Raw genomic sequence first — 23,643 nt, forward strand, 5'->3', positions numbered from 1 at the left:
CAAGTGATATCCTTCCAATTATAGAAAAGAATCACTGATCTCCATTGAAATAAAAATCACTCATAATATCTGGGCTACCACAGAATTTTTTTTTCTTTTCTCTCTTCTGCTGTACAAGGGTCTCTGGCCCTTCTGTATAACAAAGGCCACTTACGAATATTGTCTGTGTTCTCTCTGACAATGTCAGTCTTCAAAAGGTTATCAGCCAGCACAAAAGCGCTTTCCTCCACAGTGTCAAGCAACATGGTCGCTGCACGTAGTTGATCACTTGTAGTCAGGTCTCTCCATGCATTTGAGGCTTGTGGCTGGAGGAGGTTGTTAACTGTCTCGACCATTGCCTACAAGAGGATGAACAGAATGACAGAGGTCTCTAGTGAACTCACAGAGCTGTCAGAAATCCAGGTGTACATGTTGCTCAGCAAGCAAGGATCAGCGGTGTGCATGAGTTCAGTATTGTCCCAGCCTCCCCTGTGACATGCTGCAGCAGAAGCATTCATTATTTTTTTTTCTGTTAAAACCCTAGCTGAGACTGCAAGGCAAGAGAAAAATCAGCTTTTGTTTTGAAGGACAACAAATAGATCTGTGCTTGCTTCTTAGAATCAATAGCAAAGGCTTCAATAAGACTATAATCACATAATTAAATTATTTGGCTGGGGAACTGTTGGCAAGTAATTGAAACCAACACTTTTATCATATTACCCACAGAAAAAAAAAGATTTTTTTTCTATACATCACCATAAAACTACATGCTGAATACAACAGATGAAAGGGATGACTATAGACAGGACAATATAAGAATTAGTTGCCTATAGGTTGAGGACTCACTGAGCAAAGCAATTTTTTTCTTAACCAGCTGGTAAAATGTCAGAATGGGAAAAAAATGTATCAAAGCATACATACTCCCAGGGGCTTTGGATATGTTATGTGTGAAGAAAAACCTTCTTCATGCTGTTTACTGTTAGGGAGGGGAGTAAACAGTTGGAAATTGCTACCTGTAGCCCTTAGGTGTTTTCCTTTTAAAAAAAACAGCAGTAGGTACCCACAGAGATAAAGCACCAGAGTTCTCATTGCTTCATCCAAAAGAATCATCTCCCTAGTTACAATTTATATATTTCCCGTGGTTAGCTTTATGCTCTAGGTTACAAAGGAAAAAAAAAAAAGTTCTCCCAATAAGGTCTTCCTAAGGTTTCATTCAAACGGAGAATTGCAAAATAGAAAAATATAAAACCTGCAGTTTTAAAGTGATCATCCCTGATACCGTTGATTATGAAATATGTATCTAATCGTGAAATAAACTTGAATAAATGGCCAACACAGGCACTTTCTACAGAGCGCATGGATGTTTTAAAACAAGACTCACGTTACTGACACACTGGAAGAAGGATTAGGAGAGATTGAAGAAATATCCATTACACTGCAGTGTTTTCTTCTGGCTGGTGTTTTCATAGTAACCAAGTAACAACTGTTAAAAATTCAGCTTCATAATGAAACACCTTGGCTGCCAATTAACACCAGCTTCAAAAACTAATTTGCCTTTTGATAAGAGTTGTTTGTTCTTGATATTTTTCCCCCGCGATTCCAAGTTCTGGCCAAAAAGCAACATCACTGGACGTTTATTTAAAATAGTCCCACTCGCAACTTGAATATTTTGCATCATTTAAAACAAAAAAACTAGCAAAAGAACACCAAAAAAATCTCTCATGAGTTTAACGACTGGGCGTTTTGACATAGTTCTGTCATTTAGTTTTGTCATGTGTTCTGAGTTTAAAGCATGACCTAGAAGTCAGACAAAAGCATTTCCGATCACAACAAAACGATCTGCTTTTCAGGACGTCCTCCATAGGGATAACGCCAACAGGATATGCCAAAAAGGAGGTGCCACATAGGAAATAAATGAACAAAAAAAGTTTAGGTATCTTCAGAAGCCAGAGAACCTCCATCTCTCAAGTGCAAAGCAGTATTCTTTCTGTGATTAGATGATCCTTTGAACTCACTGGAAATGCTCTGAAAACCCCACATGCAACAGAAAGTATGCCTGCTCTTTAAGGAGCAGCCATTTTAACATTATTTAACAATCTTAACACTGATTAATTTAAACCTTACCTCAGGGAAAATTTTACTAGGGATAAATGCAGTATTTCTGCTCCACCCTTTATTGTTTTTATTTTTTTTTAATTTCAAAAAATGCAAAAGGAGGAAAAAAGACAAGAAAAACAAGAAAAACAAACAACTGTAGTCAACTCTGAAAATGTTCTAAAGGCTACCCATTTACAACAGACTGCTTTAGGTAAAATACCATGTTTGAATGGGTAACAAACCAAAGGCACCCCTTACTAATTTATCTCCGTTTTGCACCCAAAAAATGTATGTAGTGCAGTATTTTTTATAGTTACAAATTTTAGTACCATTGCAACTTCCCAAATAAGTTATAATCTTTAAGGAAGCTTTCTATTACAGCCCAAATGATTTCCAAGTTTATTGTAGAAGAGGGAGACATAACATATAGTCCTAAAATCTGGATGGGTTAAGACACAAATCTAATATTTATTCATTCTTCTTTAAAAAGCATCTATTGTGACTGCTTAAGTGTAAATTTAAGGAAATGGCAACACAAGGATTGGGAGACAGAATCCTGTAGTGGTAAAACTGGAGTATGGGATTTGGAACCACATCTCCTGAGTTTGTACCTGGACTGTGCCACTTACTAGCTGTGTGATGTTGAGCAAGTTACTTAACTTGTCTGTACCTCATCTGTAAATTAGAGATGATGATATAACCATTTTATATTGCTTGGCAATATAAATGCATTTATGTTGCCTGGCTCATAACACGTGCTTAAGGTATAATCTTACATTGACTTTCATTGGATATCCAAATCCAGTTTGGGAGGAGGGGGGTGTTCACTGAATGAAGCACATGTACTATCTGATAATTACAAAATATCCGTTCTGAAGTGAGATCTGTAAGGAATAACTTCTACAACGCAATCTTCATAAACTGTTTCACTACTTAACTGGTGTAAGACTATGCCACCTTAAGCTGTGAAGAATAGGAGAGTACAGGAACATGTGTATTAAATAATTCATAATGTGTATTTTAGAGGTTTGAAAAAACTGTCCTGTTTTCTGCTAGTGTAATACAGTGTTTAAACTTCCCAAAGTTTGCTGATATGTCCCTGTTACCAGTTTAATGATGCCAATTAAATAGTCACAACTCTTCAGTGACAAAAGAATATCTATATTTTGTTTTCCTTATACATTTCTGCATTTGTATATTTTACCCACAAATGATGACATGAGGTCAGTGTGTGTGTGTGTGTGTGTGTGTGTGTGTGTGTGTGTATGGTCAAACTAGTTATTTGCATTGCTTTCATCAGTTCAACAACATCTCCTTACAAACATATTGACTTTCATTTTATTTGGTTACAAGGAAATGAGCTTACCTATGCTTAGAACCAAAATTAAACAGGGAATGTACAATAAATTTGATTAAAGTAAGGTACTGGGACATCACTTAATGTCCAACAGCTCTCACTGATTTCTCTTTTTCTGCTATATTTTTCTAATCTAAAATGTATATGATAAGTTTGGAAGAAAATATGCTTGGTCTTGCATTTATCTTAAATTTATATTCTCAAAAAAATGATTTGATCTGGGAGGAAAAAAAATCACCTAATGGTTTTGACAGGTACAGATTGAAATAATCTAAAATTCAGAAAAGTAAATTTAATAAAAAATGTACTTGTCAGAAACAAAATGCTAACTCACTTTATTATTTTTTGTAAAACACTAAAAACTGGATAGGAGACAGCACTGGAAATTTGCATTCTAATAGTCACTAAATTTCCATGTGTCTTTGAACATATTTATGTTTTCTAACCAGTCAACAAAGTGAGAACTACACAAGAAAGTAAATCTCATTATGTTCCAACATGAGGGGTAGTCAGGGGCTTTTGACTATTAGCTATTACTCTTATTATACAGTTGTATAGTTTATGGATAGACTCTAAAGTGACTTTTGACTGTTTCTAAAAATCAAAAATAAATTAGAAAGTGTAAAAGTCACTTGAACTCACCCCAGGATCATGGGCATCCCATATCCTTCTGGATACACATTTGCATTACACACCATTATTGGACCACCAATCATAAAATTCAGATCTTAAACAAATTCATTTGACTAGTTTTACTCATAGCATGTAATTGTAGTATGTTTGGTAAAAAAATCTTATGAAGTGTATGATCATACTATTTCAAAAGGAAGCATTTACTTAATGGCTATAACTACTGCGAAATTGGGGGAAAACCAGCTATATATCTCTCTAGTAACAGCTTTTGTCATTATTCCAAGAGTTCATGCTTGTGAAATAGCCTAGGATCAGTGATGAGAAACATGTCAATGGCACTTCTTACTCAAGAGTGGGGAGTAAGTCTCAAACTAGGAAAGCAAAATCACCTGGAGAACTTAGTGACCCCTCTCTCTTCACTTGAAAACCACCAAAGATCCAAATAGAATGAATGCTTTGTAAAAAGATATATCACTTTACCACCATTGCATTTGTCTGAAGATAGGCTTTTTAATCATAAGCTCTTTTTAGGTTTTAGCTCAAGTACAAAGAGTTCTTCCATTATCAGCATACCTAGGGAGAATCCCCCTACCTGTAAATCTGTTATCTGTTTTGTTTTCTCTGTATCATGCATCATTACCTAAAGTATATAAAATATTTATCTTAGTTACTTATCCACATGACTAATTTAGATCTCTCACTCAAGAAAAGGTATGCCTCATGAAGGCAGCAACTCTATGTCATTTAGAAGTGCCAAAACTGTGTGGCATAGAAGTGTTCAATAACTTTTTGCTGAATGACTGCCATCCAGTGAAGATTCATACTTAAGTGAGTTTTCTCCATTTTCATGCTAGCAGGAAAAAATAATCTCTGAAGGTATTGGTTTTATAAGAGCAAAAGATACGTAAGTACAAAGGAAAAAACCCTAGGAACTAGCCCATATTATCTGTATCCTTACCATTTAGAGATTCAATGTCATAATGGGTTCCCATTTTAGTACTTATTCACCTTGACTATAACTATCCATACTTGTGGTCTGGCTTTCTCACTAGATTACAATGTTCATAGCGAGAGACTGTGTTCACTGGTGTTTTCCCAAAGTAAATTTTAGTGCCTTGAGATATTTTAGGTACTCAATAAGTGCTCATTGAGCAAAATCATTAATGACCTTATATACAATAGGAAAATGAAAACATCTAGTTCTATAACTTTTTGCCATGTCTCCCAAGAGGTGTTCTGAGGGTATAAAGTGCTCAGATATCATCACATGATTTGGAAGGAGGACAGGCTGAATTAGAGAGAATTAAGAAGACAATCAGAGTTCAAAAGGAGAAAAGCAGAACCACAGGTTATTGTAGTAAATGCAATCCACTATGCATAACAACAATATATTCTACAAAACAGCTTTCCAAAATGTTTTTAAGTATACCAAAGTGCACTTTCAATGTAATGCAATGAGGTCCTATTAAGTATGTATGATATGCAAACAACTAGGGAAGTCACTGTTGGAAGAGGTTAGGAAAGAGAAGAAAAACATAGAGTCAGCCTTCAGTTTGTCTACACGCCAAGGCAGAAGGTAAGCACAAAATAGAGCTAAAAACTCACAGCATATGGGACAAAAAGTAATGAATTCTTACACAGGAAGAACAAGAAAAGATCCCAGAAGGTGTTTGATTTTGAGTTAGAGACTAAAAGATGAATAAACTTTCTTGATTATGATGAGGAAATTTGAGGCTAAAGAACATAATAAGCAAGTTAATGATTAGAACAAAACTAAAGCGGTAGGAAGGCAGGGAATGTGTTGAGTTTGGGATGAGGAAAGTGTGTGGTGCCTGGAAAGAGAGTGTGACAAGGTGAGTGTGATGGGAGAAATGGTAGGTACAAGTCAGATCTTAGAAGGTCTTCATTCAGTATGATAGAAGTTTGGGCTTTACTGCATAGAAAATATTAAGCCACTAAGTATTTTTAACAAAGGAGCTATATGTTTAGATATCTATTTTTAGAAAATTTCCTCTGAAAACATATCAAAGGATGAATTGAAAGCAGAATTATGAAGATGCCTCCTGCCCCCCCCCAAAAAAAAACCAGAATAGAAAAGGAATTCTATATTAAGTTTACTCATTATTTTTAAAAGTTATTTTGTATTACAGTAGAACAAACATTTATAAATATGCAAATTATCATTAGGCAGCCCATTACAAAGTTAAGAGCAATTATTCCCTCTTAGTGCATAAATTTAAGGTAATAAATTGCTGACAAACTTTTGACAAACTCTCCAGTAATCTGAAATTTTATTTTACTCTTTACTTCCATATCTTTGTTTTTTGATGTGTTCTCCTGAATATAGTATTTCTTTGTCAATATATACTGTAATCATTATGCTGAACATTGCTATTTTATTCTCATGTATTATATATACAGTTATGTTTAAATATTTTTCTTCATGTATAAATCTCAGGATATGCAGACAAAGAGAATTAAATGTGTTCATTGCTCCTATCCCCTGCTTTCTAACTATATATATGTGTGTATATAATATTATAAAACATACAATATATAATTATATATATAAAATACATAACATAGTTTATACCGATTTATACTTTCAAAAATTAAACTTTCTTTAATTCTTCATTTTTGACTTGTTGATATGAAAGTTATCAGTTGGGAAAAAAATAAAATAGAGCAAAAGTTTAAAATTGTTGCTGAATAGGGCACATTGTATTCTAATCTACCTTTATATATTGATTCAAATCAAAGTTTTAAAGATCAAATGTTAGAGGAGTCTTCAAAAACAGTTTTGAACTTGCTGGATTTATTTTTTTTTATTAGAAGTCAAGTTGAGTGACTGATATTTACACATCTGATCAATAAACCTAAGGTTCTTTTTACAATCACTGTCATTTAATATTATTAAGCATATAAAAACTACTAATCTCTGAATTCCCTTTTATATTACAGTGAAGTGTTGGCATTTTCAAGTCTTAATTAAAATTAGATTATATAACACAACTGACCTTAATGTAGTAATAAGAGCCCTTAACAGTAGAACAAGATGAAACTAAAAATTTCATAGAAAAGACTGCCTCTTTAAGACATCCCTTGTTGCTTAAAAATGTATTGCTTTTAGCAAACTGTAATTTATTGTACTATTTAAAAATCTAATTTAGAATTAAATGATTGAATGCTGTCAAATCTATATTGTGTTATAAGAGGTAAATAGAGCTATAAACTTGATTCAAACGTCTTGCTAACTCAACATTTATTCACCAAATATTAACTAAGTACCTTCATTTGAGATGCTGCAAGAAAGTCAGATGTTCTCCTGTCCTTAAAAGTGATGACAATATAGTGAGGGCAGTTAATTACACAAGTACAAACATGGCAAACATTAACATAGTGGAAACAGTGTTCAAGCACTGTATTGAAAAGGCTCCGTGAAGTACAATTCCAAGTTTAAATTCAACATGGACCAAACAGGCAAAAGGTAGAGCATGTACATATAGGTCTGGAGGTGAAAGAGAACAAGCACCTCCAAGGAACTGAAAAGATGTCCTATGGCAGAGCAGAGTGCTGAGGGTTCCATGACAAGATAGTAAGTGAAGGCAAGTTTTCAAAGATGTTTGCAAAGCATGTGTGCAATTCTTCCTAAAGACAATAAGAAGTCACTGAAAAATTTCAAGTAGAGGAGTGATGTAAATTATGATGGTTAATATTTATTGAGAATGTTCCAAACTCTGATCTGAATGCTTTATGCATCAGCTCCTTTGACTTTGACAATAACCCAAGGAGGTAAAAGTGATTATTATCCTCATCTTGTGGTGAGAAAACAGACTGAGAGAACTTGAGTAACTTGCTTAAGGTTAATTAGCTAACATAGGGCAGAACCAGGGTTCAAATCCATGCATTCTGGCTATGGGGATGAAGAAAAGTAGAGATTTAAAAGAGAAGCAAAGCTTTGTCTATTAAAATGCAGAGGGCATTGAACATAATGAATTCTTGGTTTCCCTATTTTGAATGCTATGTACTTGAATAGCATCAATTTAAAAGGTCTACAGAGGCCTGGTAAGGGAGGAAAAATCTTTCCTCAACTCCAATCTCTTAGGTTCTATAATGGGACCTGACAATTAAGCTGACATAAGATAAACCAAAGACAAGTATACACATTTTATTTAATATTTTTATGTGCATATAGGAACTTACATAGGAAAAAATATTTAAAGAAGCAGTTAGGACTGAGAGCTTAGATGATTTTTTAAACAAAAGGACAATATATTTGTAAAGAAGTGACAAGATAAAGGAAAAGGTTTAAGCTTTCAGGAACAGTATATTGTGGGAAACTGACTAGGAAATATATAGGGGAATCTAATGGAAGATAAGGGTTATTTTAGTATATTTGTTGCTTTCAAATAATCAGTATGCCAAAGTGGCACATCTGGGACATGTTCTTACCCCCCTCAGCTGCAGCTCACTTAAACACCCATTCTTGACATACAGGTTTAGGCAACATAAATTTAAGTAAGAAACAAGCCATTGGTACATCCAACATTACCCAGATAAACTGAGTAGAGGAAGAATTGATGGCCCAGAAACATTAATGATAGAGAAAATGTAGAAAGAACTGTCAACACCTGAGATGAAGAAAAAGGAGCCAGAAGAGTGTTGTATCACAGAAGGGAGGAGAGTTTCCACTGGTTTCAAAATGAATTCAACCATAAAAACATCCAAAAAGCCCTTCTTCTTGAAATAATAATGACTCTAGATATTTTTGAGAACTGGTAGAATGGTTATAAAATAAAGAGAAAAAACACCCAGAGAAGCTGTTCTTGAGGGAAAAATCGGTTCAGTTATATGATATTTCACTTTGAAGTAGGGCATCTAAATATATAAAATAATGTATATTAATAAAAAAATTAAAAGTATACCTCTTGTAATGTATTTTTTAATACAGACATATATAAATTAAAACCTGAAAGATGGTTTATGGGATAACACCACCAACCTCACCAGAAAAAGAAATCACTCTAACTGTCATGGATCCTTCCAGACTTACAAATATTTACATGTCTATACCAACAAATGTGATCACTACAAGTATGTTGTTATTTGTTTTTTGCCTCTAATATACCACACCTACCTTTCTAAATCAATGCAAGATCTATCTCATTTCTTCCATAGCTAAAGAGTATTCCATTATTTGGTGTAGCAGTTTATTCAACCCATTTCCTACTGATGAAGGGGTAAGTTGTTTTGTTGACGTAAACCATGATGCAAGTCTACCTTGTGACTATCTCTACACATTCATTCCTTTCAGTGGAGGAATGCTGCCCCATTGCATGGTTCTGCCACAAGCTAACCCCAAAGTCCTTAATGTAGGCAGAGAGAACAATACGGTTTTGTGATTGTATGACAAGATTGATAAAAATAAAATTGATCACAAAAACATGGATAAGAATAAAAATAGTCTTCTCTGGTAGGATTTTTAAGAGGCTGATAATAGTGATTGCTATAAAGAGCTGAATGCCTGGGGAGATGATGGGGAGATCTTCCTGTTTAGAGATTAGCATGAAGTGACGACTGGAACCTAAGTAGCCATTGTCTCATTTTTTCTTTTAAGTTTATTTATTTTGAGAGAGAGAAAGTATAAGTAGAGAGGGCCAGAGAGAGAAAGGGGGAGTGAGAGAGAAGCCCGAGCAGACTCCACACTAACAGCACACAGACCAATGTAGAGCTTGAACTCATGAACTGTGAGATCTTAACCTGAGCCAAAACCAAGAGTCCGATGCTTAACTGACTGAGCCACTTTGGCACCCCTGCCATTGTCTCATTTTGAGGATGGAAGCACATGTTTTAAAGATAATAGAACAGAAAAACAGATGAAGCCTTGGTCTCTGATGTGGAATTTTCATGCTAATCCTGGACTGCAATTCTTTTTTATGCATATGAATAAAACCCTGGTTTGTTTAAGTCACCATAGTAAAGTTTGTGATACTACGAGCTGTATAAAATTCATACATTAGATAAGGGAAAATATCAAAATTAGAACTCTGTAGGGAGCAGTACTAAAAAATCATTTGTTTGGTTCCAAGCCATCAGGCAACTACTTTACTGCAAATTATACCTTAAAACTTCCATTTCTTTTCTGACCTGCATCAGAAAAGGTAATGATAGCTTCAGAAAGTAGGGTCTTAAATCTGTAATGCTATTTTTAATATCTTTTTCCTTCTGGTTAGCTATGTGATCATAGAGATATTAAAGAAATAACAAAGTAAACTGATGTCTATCCTTTTTTTTGCACAGAAATAATATTTATACAGTCTATGTATTTAAAACTTTTCTGAAAGTAAACCCTTCAGAATGAAATGATACATTAAAAAGAACGTTAAATTAACAATTAATTAATGACCCAGGCTTTGATCAGAAAATTATAAGAGAGAATATAACTTGGTGAAAAGAAGTGGGAAAATGTTTTTGTTTCAGATGAAAATATTTTATTTAAAAACAGAAGGGGTTTTTTTGACCCTCATAAGAATTACTTCCCGAAGCATTCATAAACCATGTATATACAAAGAGCAGCTGGAACATTTTGTTTATTTATAGGAATGTGCAAAATGGAAGAGTCGGAAATGACTGTAAAGCAGCCATCACTGCTTGACCTGACACATTCACCACAGGAATTTTGAGAGATTCCCCAGAATGATGTTCTATGCACGTCAGAGTAGGATCTGCATGATTAACATCTGTCATTTGGAGGTTGTTTAATTATGAGATAGATGAAGTGACCTGTCCATGTTTTAAATGATAACCTGTATAATTTACTCTGCTACATTACATGCTGTTTCACTGTCTTTTGATTCAACGACTGCTTTCTCACAGCATTTAATAACTACAACTTACAGGAGAGAATTCTTACAACTTCTTTCTCTGAAGAAAACTACTCTGGTTTTGTCGATGGAAGTCACTTTCTTTGATCTCAATGTTTTTCAGCAATAGGTTCAGGGCACCAGAAACACGCAGGGTGCAGATTTATATTTTCTCTCTTACTGACACAAATCAAGTGCAGATTTATCAAGCTGTGAAATATATTAAGTTCACAGGGTTTTAACAAAGGGTTACCAAACCTCAAGAACCTGCTGTGATTCAAACTACTTTCAGATGTCCTTTTAATTATATTAAATGAAAGTTTGGGTTGGCTTTGATGCTTATGGGCAAACATCGAAATCTCTTGAAAGAGCTGCTAAAAGTACTCCCTGTTGCTGTAGTTAATATACTACATTGTATGCACACCACTAGCCAATTTATTCTAGCCACTTTAACAAGGATATCCAGCCTGACAGGCCACACAGAATAGTATCACAAGTCAAGCAAAGCACAAATCATTAGAGGACTCTGAAAGTTGTTTGACATGCACCACGGAGCTCTTTGTCACACAGCCAATTAAGTGACCAAACAAGGAACTTGAAAATACTCATTAATTTCTTCCTAGCGGTATAAATGGAGGTTAGAATCCTTCCTGTCTCATGCACCAAAGGCAGACAAGTAAAACGGGCATAATTCAATTTGCACTTTGTCCAAGACGCAAGTGGCAACTTAGGTTCACAAGAAAGTCTGCATTGGAGACAAAAGAATGAAAGGAATAGGTAAAAAAAAAAAATCAGAAAGTACACATAATAATATAGATATATGGGCTTTGGGATTTTTTCAATTAATCAACAGTTGACATTACTTTTATCCTTGAAAACCTGTGTCAGCATTTCTGAGCAGATTCAGACATTGACATTATTACCTCCTCTGTGAAATACGAACTGGAGTGGATTCCTGAATGCCATGCTCTGCAGGTTTCCCTTGTTCCTCAAGGCTGTTCTTCAGCCTCTCCTGTTGGTTTCTTTTCTCCCTGACCTCTTAGAGTATGGCAGTATCCTGGGGCTCCGTCCTAGATTCCTTCCTCTTCTCTCTACACTCATTGTGTTGATGTATTCATCTAGCACGTTGGCTGTAAATGCCACTTGAAATGAAACATTGCCAAATGATGATTTCTAGCCTGATCTCTCAGCCGAACTGCATGCTTATATAACTAACTGCATATTTAACATCTGCATTGCGCAACTAACGGGAATCTCAAAGTTGACATGCCCTAAAGTGAAGTGCTTTTTGTTCTGGTCCCAAGTTGGTCACAGACAGACTGTCTCAATAAATAGTGACTTCATCCTTCCAGAAGCTCAGGCAAAACTTTTTGTCATTTTGACTCCTTTCTCTGACATGTCACATATGATCTCTTAGCAAATTCTGTTTGGTACACTTAAAAAGAAATCCTGAACCTGAGTAATTATCTCAGCATCTCACACTCAGTGAGTCTCAGTGAGACTCAAATGAGTCTATTTGACCCTATTGTGCTTGGTCACCCTGTTTCAGGCTTTAGTTTTCCTCCAATAATCTATTCTTTACTTTTAAAACACATTAGGTCACGTCATCACTCTGCTCTGAAGCCTACAGTGGTTTACTGTGTCTCTCTGAATAAAAGCCAGCATCCTTATGATGGTCTGTCACATCTGAGCCCTTGCTACCTCTTATACCCTCTTCTCTTTTACAGTGCACCAGTTACAGTCCATTAAGCGTCCCACTTCAGCTCAGGTCATGATCTCACGGTTCGTGGGTTCAAGCCCCGCCTTGGGCTCTGTGCTGACAGCTCCAAGCCTGGAGCCTGCTTCAGATTTTGTGTCTCCCTCTCTCTCTCTGTCCCTCCCCTGCTTGTACTCTGTCTCACTCTTTCTCTCTCTCAAAAAAATAAACATTAAAAAAAATGTAAAATTACAATGCACCAGTTGCACTGGCCTCCTGGAATACCACAGGCATTTTTCTACCTCAGAAATTTTCTGTCTCTGTACAAGAGTGCTTTTCCCCGTGTATCTGCATAGTTCACTCCCTCACCTCCTTCAGAGTTTTGCTCAAATATCAACTTGGTGATGCATTTCTTTTTCTCCTTAGTATTTATCATCATCTCATATGCCATATTTTTCATGTACTTACTGTATTGTTTATATTCTGCCCCTAGAAATATCACGGCAGGATTTTGCCCGTTATGTGTGTTGCTGTATCCCAGTGCTGATAAGGTTATTGGGCTCATGTGCTCAACTATTAACTCCTGAATGTTTTTGTTGTTAATTATTATGTGGTATTTTTCCATAGTCGGAGACAGACACTGTTTTGGCACTGCTGGTGCCTAGCCCAGAGATATCTCGTGGATAATTAAGGCAAAACAAACAAACTAAATTAACAAATCTATAATGAGCAAATCATAGTCGTGAATTAAAATTAACAGTGTGTTTCAAATTCTTTGTAAGCTTTAAAGAACACAAACCATCTGCCTTTGAAGAAAAAGAAGGAGAATGGGAAGGAGAAGGAGAAGGAGAAGAGGAAGAGGAAGAAGGAGAAGGAGAAAGGAAGGAAAGGAGGAAGGAAGGTAGGACGGAAGGAAGAAAACTGTGTGTGTGTTCATTTGCATCCATCTACCAATTTTTTCCAATCAGTTCTCAGCCTGACTGTGCAGGTAATAGCAGCTTCCAAAGGATGACTCAAAAGATTCATATCCATAACTGTATGTTCTTATATTTTCCATTAAGCAAGGTCAACTGCAGAATCTACAGGGCATATGTGCTGCCTCTGAGATCTGGAGAACAAAAAGAATGGCTGATAATTTTTTTAAATATATATAACACTTAGCTAGGAAAATGTCCTGCTTTTAAAACTGTGAAAAATGATTGCCAGTATTTCTTAATATTTCCTTCTAAAGAAGAGAACAATGCTAACAAACATTACTATTTAAAAACTGGGCACAGGGTTGACAATTGAGAAAAAAATGAAAATCTAAGTTCTGGTTTCATTTATACAACATGAAAGCAGTTCTTGAGTGGTTTGAGGTCAACCTGTACTCCCAGAGTCTCATGAAAACCACGGATGTCTCTTTGGAGTCATATGACTTTTCACTGGTTCACATACCACACTCCCACACCCACCCAAGCCCCCATTCCATGACTGGAGTTAAGGACTTTTGCAATCCACCTGTACTAGAATGACTATACTCAAAAAAGAGAGAAAATAACAAGTGTTGCCGAGGATGTGAAGGAAGTGAAACCTTCATGTATTGCTGGTTGGAAGTGTAAAAGGGTGCAGTCACTTTGGAAAACAGTTTTACAGTTCCTCCTTTAACACAGCGTTACTGTATTTTCTATTTGCTTTTTCCTTTCTTAATATGATCATTTTTTATCACAGTGTCCTCTGAAAACAAAAGGACCTCAAAGCAAGTTATGTGTGTATTTGAACTTAGCAGTACAAAATTATTACTATACAGCCATGTGAACTGAACCTCAAACAAGAAGGAAAATAAAACTATTTTATTCTATATCATCCCTGAGATAAAATAAAATAAATCAGTAAATGTAAACCAGTAGATCTATCCTGACTCCTAACACCAAATAATGAAGTCAGTTCTGGAATAGCCATATCTTAGGGATTTGGAACATGAGTTTCAGAATCAGGAAGTCCAAGCTTTGAATTCAGGACCCCCTTCATTACTGTGGTATGATCTTGTTAAAGTCACTTAATTTTCTCCCTGGGTCTCATTTTCTCTACTCTAAGTTAAAAATAGCAATAATTGGGGTGCCTGTGTGGCTCAGTAGGTTAGACATCTGACTCTCGATTTCCATCCAGGACATGAACTCACAGTGCATGAGTTTGAGCTCCACATCAGGCTCTGCTCTGACAGTGCGGAGCCTGCTTGGGATTCTCTCTCTCTTCCTCTTCCTCTATCCCTCTCCTGCTCTCTCTCTCTTATAATTATATCAAAAGATTGTTGTGAATATTAAATAAGAATTTATGCAAACTGCTCCACACAGTGATGGCCACAGAATTAGTGCCTGATAAATGCATTTATTCTCAACAATAAATCACTGTTCATGTTGCAAAAACATTACAGACATGTTAGGACAACAGCATTAGTGCCTTCGGTGCTAGTGGTTGACCTTGGGCCAATCATCTCATCTCTCCAGATCTCAGTGAACTCATTTTCATTTTTAAGGTACCTTTTATTAACATAGGACATCACAGTACGTGTTACAGATGTAACACAAGCCTTACTTCTCTTTCTTGGCATAATACTTAACACTCTCTTCTTGAATGAAGGTATCTATTTTGCCCCAGACATGATAATGATTTTTTTTTTTTTACTATGACTTGTATCAGTTTCTATCTTTTGGTAGTGAACAAAGACTTCAGTGTAATCTATATTAAAACTAAATGAAAAAATACTGGACCCAATTTTTTTGTTTGTTTTTGTTAAATTTTTTGAGGTACGAGCATACTGAGTATTAGGAGATTCGCATATTATTTAAAAAAATCAAAGCAATCACCTTTTAATTATTCACCTACAGAACAGTATTCAGTTATCATGGCTGCCAGATGATAGTTCAGTTTTTACTGGGCTTTTTATGTTTAATAAACAAATGTAGGAAGTATAAAGAAGTAAAAGACTGATCTAGATAAATCATAGAATAGACACAGTACCTCTAAACAATTAAAAGCTAAATGGATTTGATGGTCAAAGTCAAACCTAGAAGAATCATTGTTTATACTGATGTAAAGGCCACAGTTTTAAAGAATCTCATGTTTAAACAGCTACTTTTTTTTTTTCAAATTTAATGCATAAAGCGCTTCTAGTGTGTTTTAAACCTATCATATATACATAGCTCAGAAAGTGCTCCAAACCTAGAAACAATAGGGAACATAAAACAAGTCTTTAAAATTCAAATAAAGTTTAAAGTGTTATTTACCCTAGAATTTCATAGAGTGATCATCTATGTTAAAATGAATAGAAGTAATGCCAGGTCTTAGTAAGCAGAGCATTTCTACTTCACAAATATTCTGTTTGTATTTGGTCTTATCAGATGTTTAGTCAATAACTGAAACATTTATTCATAGCCAGGCAATTATAACACCAGGAAATCAGCCATTGAATAAACTGTGCTATTAATTTTCCATCAGAGATTCATGTTTGAATGACCATGCATTTCACAGATTTAAATACCAAAAGGCTAATTATCTCCAAGGCCCTATTAAAGGGATAGCATAGATTGCAATCAAAAACAATCCTAAAATTGCTAAAAAATGATCTTCAGCTTTCATTGCTGAGGAATACTTCAATTTCTCTACCTATTATACATATTACGAGGACAGGAGATATATCTTAAGGGAATATATATATATATAAGATATATATATATATCTTATATATAGAATATATATATATCTTATATATAGAATATATAAATAAGATATATATATATATTCTATATATATAGTTATATATAGAATATATATATAAGATATATATATTCTATATATATAATTATATATAGAATATATATATAAGATATATATATCTTATATATAGAATACATAAATAAGATATATATAATTATATATAGAATATATATATAAGATATCTATATCTATATATATATATATAAATATATATATGGAAAAAACAAAAAAACAGCTGAATGTTCCTTACACTCAAAGATTCATAAATTTATACAGTAAAATGCACATTAAAAGCTTATCTTTCTAATATTTGTTTGATGTAAATTATTGTCCCTCTTTTTTAAAGCCTCAGGTCCTTATCCCATTCCTTAGTTTAGAATAACATTCAATTGCCTGACTGCCTTCCAGTTCATGTCTTTGGGGGTTCCTGTACATCTGGAATTACAGTTGTTTTTTTTTCTCCTGTTAATCTGTCTTATGTCAATTTAATTATTAGACCAGCCAAAGAACCTAGAGGGGAAAAAGGAAAAAGAAAAAATTTCAAACCTCTACACTGCCTTCCTGTCTTGTAAAAATAACTATAAAGTTGTTTCTGCCATTCTTTTCACACAGACCCCATGAACAAAGTAATGGTTTCTACCCTGCTTAGAAACAAATTGCAACATGTTAGCTGGGGAAAAATTATATTTATATCAGGACTAAGATGTTCATAATGGGTGGGAAGGTAAGACAGTCACCACGTGGGTGGAATATTTTGGTACAGAAGCACGATGTTCCAAGTATTCTGGACTATTCGTTGTCTTAAATGGCTGATTAAATGTCATTTCTGAATGATTTGCTAGTCAAATATTAGCTGGCCCAGTGTATTAATGAAATGCTTTCACACACACACACACCTCTATGAAGAAATTAGAGATTTACGTATTGCACCCAACTCACCTTTTAGTTATGATCAAAATTCCCACATTCCAAGTTACACCTCCTTGTTGGTCTGTGTTCATCTTGGATGACAGAGCATGGGCACTGCCAATTTCTTTTCAGCACATACCCTTTCATATGTCTTTCTGTCCCCACCCTTCATGCCCTCCCTGAAATCCCTTTAGCTCAACAGGGTACGTTACCGTTTTGCTATCAGATGCCCATCAATGCTATCACCAACAGAGACAATTCAACAACTTAACACATTTATAAAAACGCAGAAAGTACCTGGACATAGGCTCTGCAAGAGCGCTCTCTTTTCTGAAGCTGAATCCATTAAGACAGCAGATTAAACACAGAATAGAAAAAACAAGTTAGTGACAGAAGAAAACAAGAAAAATAAAAGAACGCATCTACACAAAACACCTTATTCTGTTGTGCACTACTTTCTAGAGGAGAATGAAAGCTAAGCAGCAGCAAAATGTAAGCCATGGCTTGAAAGACAGTCGCCAACGCCCTTTCAGAATAAGCCAGGTGGAAACTGTATGGTATAAAGTTGTTAATGATGGGAGGAAATCTGGGGATAAATGTAGTAGAAATTAGTAATAATCATTACACTTCAGTTATTTGAAATGATTCATTTCACATCAGGTTAGCGGTTAATTCATGGGCCACAAATGAAGACATGAAGTTAAGGAAGTTATATCAAAACTTTGGAACCCATTGTTTGTGGTTTAGAGATTATAGAGATGGTTAATATGCACCACAAACCGTATGTTCAAACACAAAAAATTCCGTTTATCAGAAAAATAGAAATGTCCATTCATTATGGTTATTTGATTCCAAGGGAAAGATACCAACAGATAAGTAACTTCTGATTAGAAGAATGTGATTCATCTTCTGACTTATCACTGCTTTTATTTCTTGAATAATTTCTTTTCACAGTTTTGACCAAAAAAATTTATACATTTTAGAAACTTCTGTGGGATAAGAAGCCTGTTTTTATTTGTTTGCATACTGAGTGATGTTTTTCTGGGCAAAAGGTTAACAACAACTCATATTCAATCCCAAACATTTTTTTTTTCTGATGATGGAATGAATAATTAATAAGTTTAATTGCCCTGTTTAAATAAATGACACAAAATTTTATAAATTCGATTGTGATTTTCTTCCACTTCCCTATTTTTTTTTTTCCCTTCAGTAGCCTTGATTGTTGAAGGAGAAAATTACCCAGGTTAAAGAAGCAGTTACTCTGATGCCTTTTGTGTGGCTAATACTCTCCCAACTTTAATTCATGCATTCTTCAAAGAGCACACTGCAGTTACTCCTCTACAGAATTAAGTGAGGAATGAGTGCAAGTAAATTGCCAGCGCTGTCATTTGGATCACTGACTCGCATCTTGGTGTTGCAGGACTCTAAACCCTTCAGAATTTCAATGTGGAGTTCAATTGATTTGTACCAAGTTGACTTTGCAAATCTGATGGGTTATAACTGCTTCGGGGAACAGTGGGAACCACAGGATATGAGAGCAAGCCAGCAAGCATGTGAATAACCTTTGCCCTCCCATCTCCTTACCCCATCATGCAAATTAACATATGACAAACCACATTATATAAACAACTGAAAAGAGCCAAATGGGAAACAAAAGAAAGCATTAAAAAGCTTCACAAATGGAAATTTGCCCATTATGTAGTTATTTGATATTCAGAGTAGGCAAGCTGATTAGCTGTAGCCAGTTAGAATGTGACATTAATTGCCAGCTTTACCTGATATTGTCAGACATCAACATCATTTTTAAATAAAGATACAAAGTATTGCTATAACAAGTAATGTTATGGATATGTAACATTAATAGAAATTACTACCTCCAGTACATTAGGATAACAATAGCTGGCGGCAATATTCATTAATAGCATCCAGTCAGCCTGGGTAATAACACATTAAAATCACAGCATGCCCAGATTACATAGGCCGCTGTGGATTACATTTTATCAGGGACTTGGTTGTGATTCTGTCAGGGGTATAAGTGACAAAAATAACTCCTTTATGTTCAGCATGAACAAAAAAAACAAACCTCTAATGATAATTTATATCTACTAGATAAAACAGAATCTGTTTTCTGAGGATGAAACTGCAGGAAAAACTGTATTTGCCAGATAAAATAGTAGGCTTTCCTATATCCAACCATCATTATTGGAAAAATTTCTCCATCTTTATCAGTGAGACTTTAGTCTAATAAGACACAAAAGAACTTAACATATTAAAACACCACTCAGAAGTCATTTGTCATTCTAAAGGGGAATGTTCATTTAGTGAATTCCATTGAGGACTTTAGTCTGTTACTGCCAAATTCTTGCTTTATACAGTAGTAGGACTATCAGACATTCAAGGCCTTAAAATCCAGTTTCCATAATTGATCACTTCTCCTGCACAAAGATCTTTCAGGGAACATATGTCATTTGATGGTAGCAATTCTAGTTTGTTTTTGATCATGGAGTTATTTCACCATGTGATTTTATAAGTAATAAATTATATTCCTTATAAATATGTAAAATATATTTTACAGTTATGTAAGTTAAGTGCTTATATGGTGTATAGGTTATATACAATAAACATAAAATGCTTGTATATGTTTATATAATGTATGTAAATATATTGTATATTTATAAGTATCAATAAGAACATATAAAATGTATCTTCTCTGAAATTTAAAAATGTATTATTTTCATTATTCAGATTTGCTGAAATACAATTAAACCTTCTAAGTGTTAACATAGTGAAGTAAAATCTGAGTAATTTAAATATCAAAAGGAAATACAAATTAAAACCTAATTACTTGCCTCATGAGTTTTTAAGTATAATATTAATTAGATTAAGTCATTTCGTTTTTAAAGCATCTTTAATGAATTGCTAATATCCTTTCTCATTGTTGCTATTTTCTAAATTTATACTTATTAGATTTTTGTTTATTGCAATTAGACATTTGTTTTATTGTAATTATTTTAAAATAAAAGTTTAAAAGGAAGAAAAGAAGCAAAATAAATCACATTTACTCGTATTGACCTTGCCAGAATTTAGCATTCAAAACAGTAAACACTAAAGAAAATAGAATTGTAAATTCAAAAAATTTACATTTTTTGTAAAGAGAGAGATTATCATTTATTGTGTCTTTAGAGGCCAAATAGGGTGGGTCATCATTAATAATAAAATAGTGAAGCAGACTGAATGTAACTAGTGATGCTCTTTAGAACGAACAAATTTTATAGAGAGAAATTAACCAAGGAAGGTTCACTGATCCTACTACAGCTTTAAAAATATATAGCTGAAGTCCTTACCTTGTTCAAACTCCGTGCAGCACTATCTTTTCCACCTGGGGTCAAGTTCCGGAGTTGTACATCTAGGAGCCCTACCAGCTGGTCCATGGCACGGACTGAGTAGGTGATGTCTCCAGCATTCAAATGATTTCTTGTTTGTTCAGCCAGCTCTCTAGCTATGTTGGCAGCTGTCTCTCCAGATTTTAACTGCGGTTTTTTGAAAACAGAATAAAAAGGAAAGAGATCTTAAGTAAGGGATTTTATTGGTCTCTGTGAACAATTGTTTTTGCATGGGAATTATAATCATCAAGCCAAGACATAGTTATTTAACTCCGGCTTCACCTGGAAGATAGTCTCAGGTTTTCCTACTAATCCATCTTTTCCCACAATACCTAACCTGAAATTCATATCTTTAGGAAAGTCCCCTTTGAAGAGTCTTCTAAAAATTGTTCTCACCCTAATTATCCATTTGAGTGGTCACATCTAAGGTTTGCCCTATGATTTTCTCTGTGAGTTTCTAAATTGGATGCTGATGAGTTGTGATGATGCAGTTGTGAATCCCCAACCATATTCTAAGTTCTAAGAGACAAGCACAAAGTTTCCATTGTGCCTAATTTAGCACTTAATACACAATGTATACGGACTGATGCTAAACTCCAAAAATTTGTCCCAAATACAATCCCTGTTTTTCAAAGGGTCTTCATTTTCTTCTTAACTAAATATGAGATTTTGTTCCCACTGAACTAGGTAGCAAATTACTGCTGTTTCTAGCATCTTCCTTTTCTGAAGCTGCATGCTTATTATTCAACTATATTATATAAAGATATATCAAACTGTCAATACCCCAAAGATGTTATTTAAAGAGACAGATACTAATAACCCATGTTCACGTGAACAAATTTGACAGCTTTGGGTAATAAGAAGATAGGGATATCTTACAGTATTACGAATATATAATAGTGTCATGTTTAGGAAACTTTTTTTTTATAAATTTTTTTTACGTTTATTTATTATTGAGAAGCAGAGAGACACAGAGCATGAGTGGGGGAGAGGCAGAGAGAGAGAGGGACACAGAATCCGAAGCAGGCTCCAGGCTCCCAGCTGTCAGCACAGAGCCCGACCCGGGGCTAGATCTCACAAACTGCGAGATCATGACCTGAGCCAAAGTAGGTCGCCCAACCAATGGAGCCACCCAGGCGCCCTGGAAACTTTTTTTTTTTTTTTTTTTTTAGCACAGTCCTATATAAAACTTAGGGTCACACAGAGAAAAGTCCTTTCTGTAAGGTTATCTTCTAGCAGGTATTCAGGCTATAAGGAGCAAGACTAAGACTCTTAGTCATGTAAGTTAACACTACCTCCTCAGGGATGCTCAATAAATATTTATAGCAGGATTGACTATTAAGAAACAAATAAATAAGTTAGGGTTATCGGAACATCTATATCATTAATAATCATATCCTCAAGTATATTTAAAAATCCAAATTGAAAACGAAGCAAGTATAGTAACACAATGTTGGGAAGGATTTGTGGAAATGTCTATCACCCTCAGAAACAGCTCCTGGGCATATATATTTGTATAGGCCCCACGTAGAATTAATTACCAATGTCCATTAAATTTTGTAATGCGAAGACTACATAACTGAGGGATTTCTCTTATCACTATCAACCATAACAAATAATCCCACAGATGTAAAAGAGAAATATTCAAAGATGTTTATTCTAGCTTGTTTAAAATACAAAACAAAATGGATTATAACCTGCAGAAAACTGCTCATGTATATAAATATCATGGAATATGGTACAATGGTTTTTTTTTTTTTTTTTAATTTTTTTTTCAACGTTTATTTATTTTTTGGACAGAGAGAGACAGAGCATGAACGGGGGAGGAGCAGAGAGAGAGGGAGACACAGAATCGGAAACAGGCTCCAGGCTCTGAGCCATCAGCCCAGAGCCCGACGCGGGGCTCGAACTCACGGAACGCGAGATCGTGACCTGGCTGAAGTCGGACGCTTAACCGACTGCGCCACCCAGGCGCCCCTACAATGGTTTAAAAGTATAAAGGAGATCAATATCATTAACATCAAATTTCAACATGCAATGCTGAGCTAAAATAAATGCAAGTATAAAAAAGTATTTATTTACGCTAATATCTATTAGCATGCTACTTGAAATAAAAATACAAAATGGAAGTAGCATATAAACATGCTATCTATGAAGAAGTAATACAATACATAAAACATGATATTTTTATGTGTTTATTTTACATATATTTAAGCACGAGGTCTGGAAGATGGGAATCAAAGGAAAAATCCTTTTCTGTAATGTTTAAATTTTACAAGAAGAATGGTTAAAGTAGTTATTATATATAACCAGTGTTTTTTAGAAATCCTTACAATTGTAAACACCCGCACTAACTTTAATAAATTTGTAAAATATGGTCAAGGGGCGCCTGGGTGGCGCAGTCGGTTAAGCGTCCGACTTCAGCCAGGTCACGATCTTGCGGTCCGTGAGTTTGAGCCCCGCGTCGGGCTCTGGGCTGATGGCTCAGAGCCTGGAGCCTGTTTCCGATTCTGTGTCTCCCTCTCTCTCTGCCCCTCCCCCGTTCATGCTCTGTCTCTCTCTGTCCTAAAAATAAATAAATGTTGAAAAAAATAAAATAAAATAAAATAAAATAAAATATGGTCAAGACCTACATAGCTAGATACCTGTAACCAATGGAACATATTACAGGGTTCAAGGATAAGTACATAACAAATTCAATGTGGATCAAAGTAGCATTCATGGCCCACTGACTGTCATGAAAGTATTTTCAAGTGGTCTCAGAGTGAAATAAATGTGGTTGTAATTCATACATTTTAATTTTATATACAATGTAAGGCTGTTTACTGGTAATCTAATAATCAATAAGTGATTTACAGAATTTAGTGTTCGTTAATTTAAATCAGTGAGAAGCTAGGTATTCTCAAAGATTTCAAATTCAGTATTCCATTCAGACTTATTGAATGGTGCACATGATATACAAGTGCTTGG

General features: G+C 34.8%; 1 protein-coding gene across 35 annotated transcripts in view; it reads right to left on the minus strand.

Annotated features, from left to right (window-relative positions):
- ADGRL3 (adhesion G protein-coupled receptor L3) overlaps nt 1-23,643 on the minus strand; it is an 828,850-nt gene that overhangs the window by 130,478 nt on the left and 674,729 nt on the right. For 30 of the 35 annotated variants that reach the window (XM_045473912.1, XM_045473914.1, XM_045473896.1 and 27 more), the window contains 3 exons: nt 20,635-20,820; nt 17,588-17,626; nt 155-338 (listed from right to left, as the gene is read on the minus strand). In XM_045473912.1, the coding sequence (XP_045329868.1) occupies nt 155-338; nt 17,588-17,626; nt 20,635-20,820 (409 nt within the window). The remainder of the gene's footprint in view (nt 1-154; nt 339-17,587; nt 17,627-20,634; nt 20,821-23,643) is intronic. The other 5 variants (XM_045473918.1, XM_045473919.1, XM_045473916.1 and 2 more) reach the window with 1 other exon arrangement.

The sequence above is a fragment of the Leopardus geoffroyi genome, chromosome B1 (assembly GCF_018350155.1).
Source record: "Leopardus geoffroyi isolate Oge1 chromosome B1, O.geoffroyi_Oge1_pat1.0, whole genome shotgun sequence".
Taxonomy (NCBI): Eukaryota; Metazoa; Chordata; class Mammalia; order Carnivora; family Felidae; genus Leopardus; species Leopardus geoffroyi.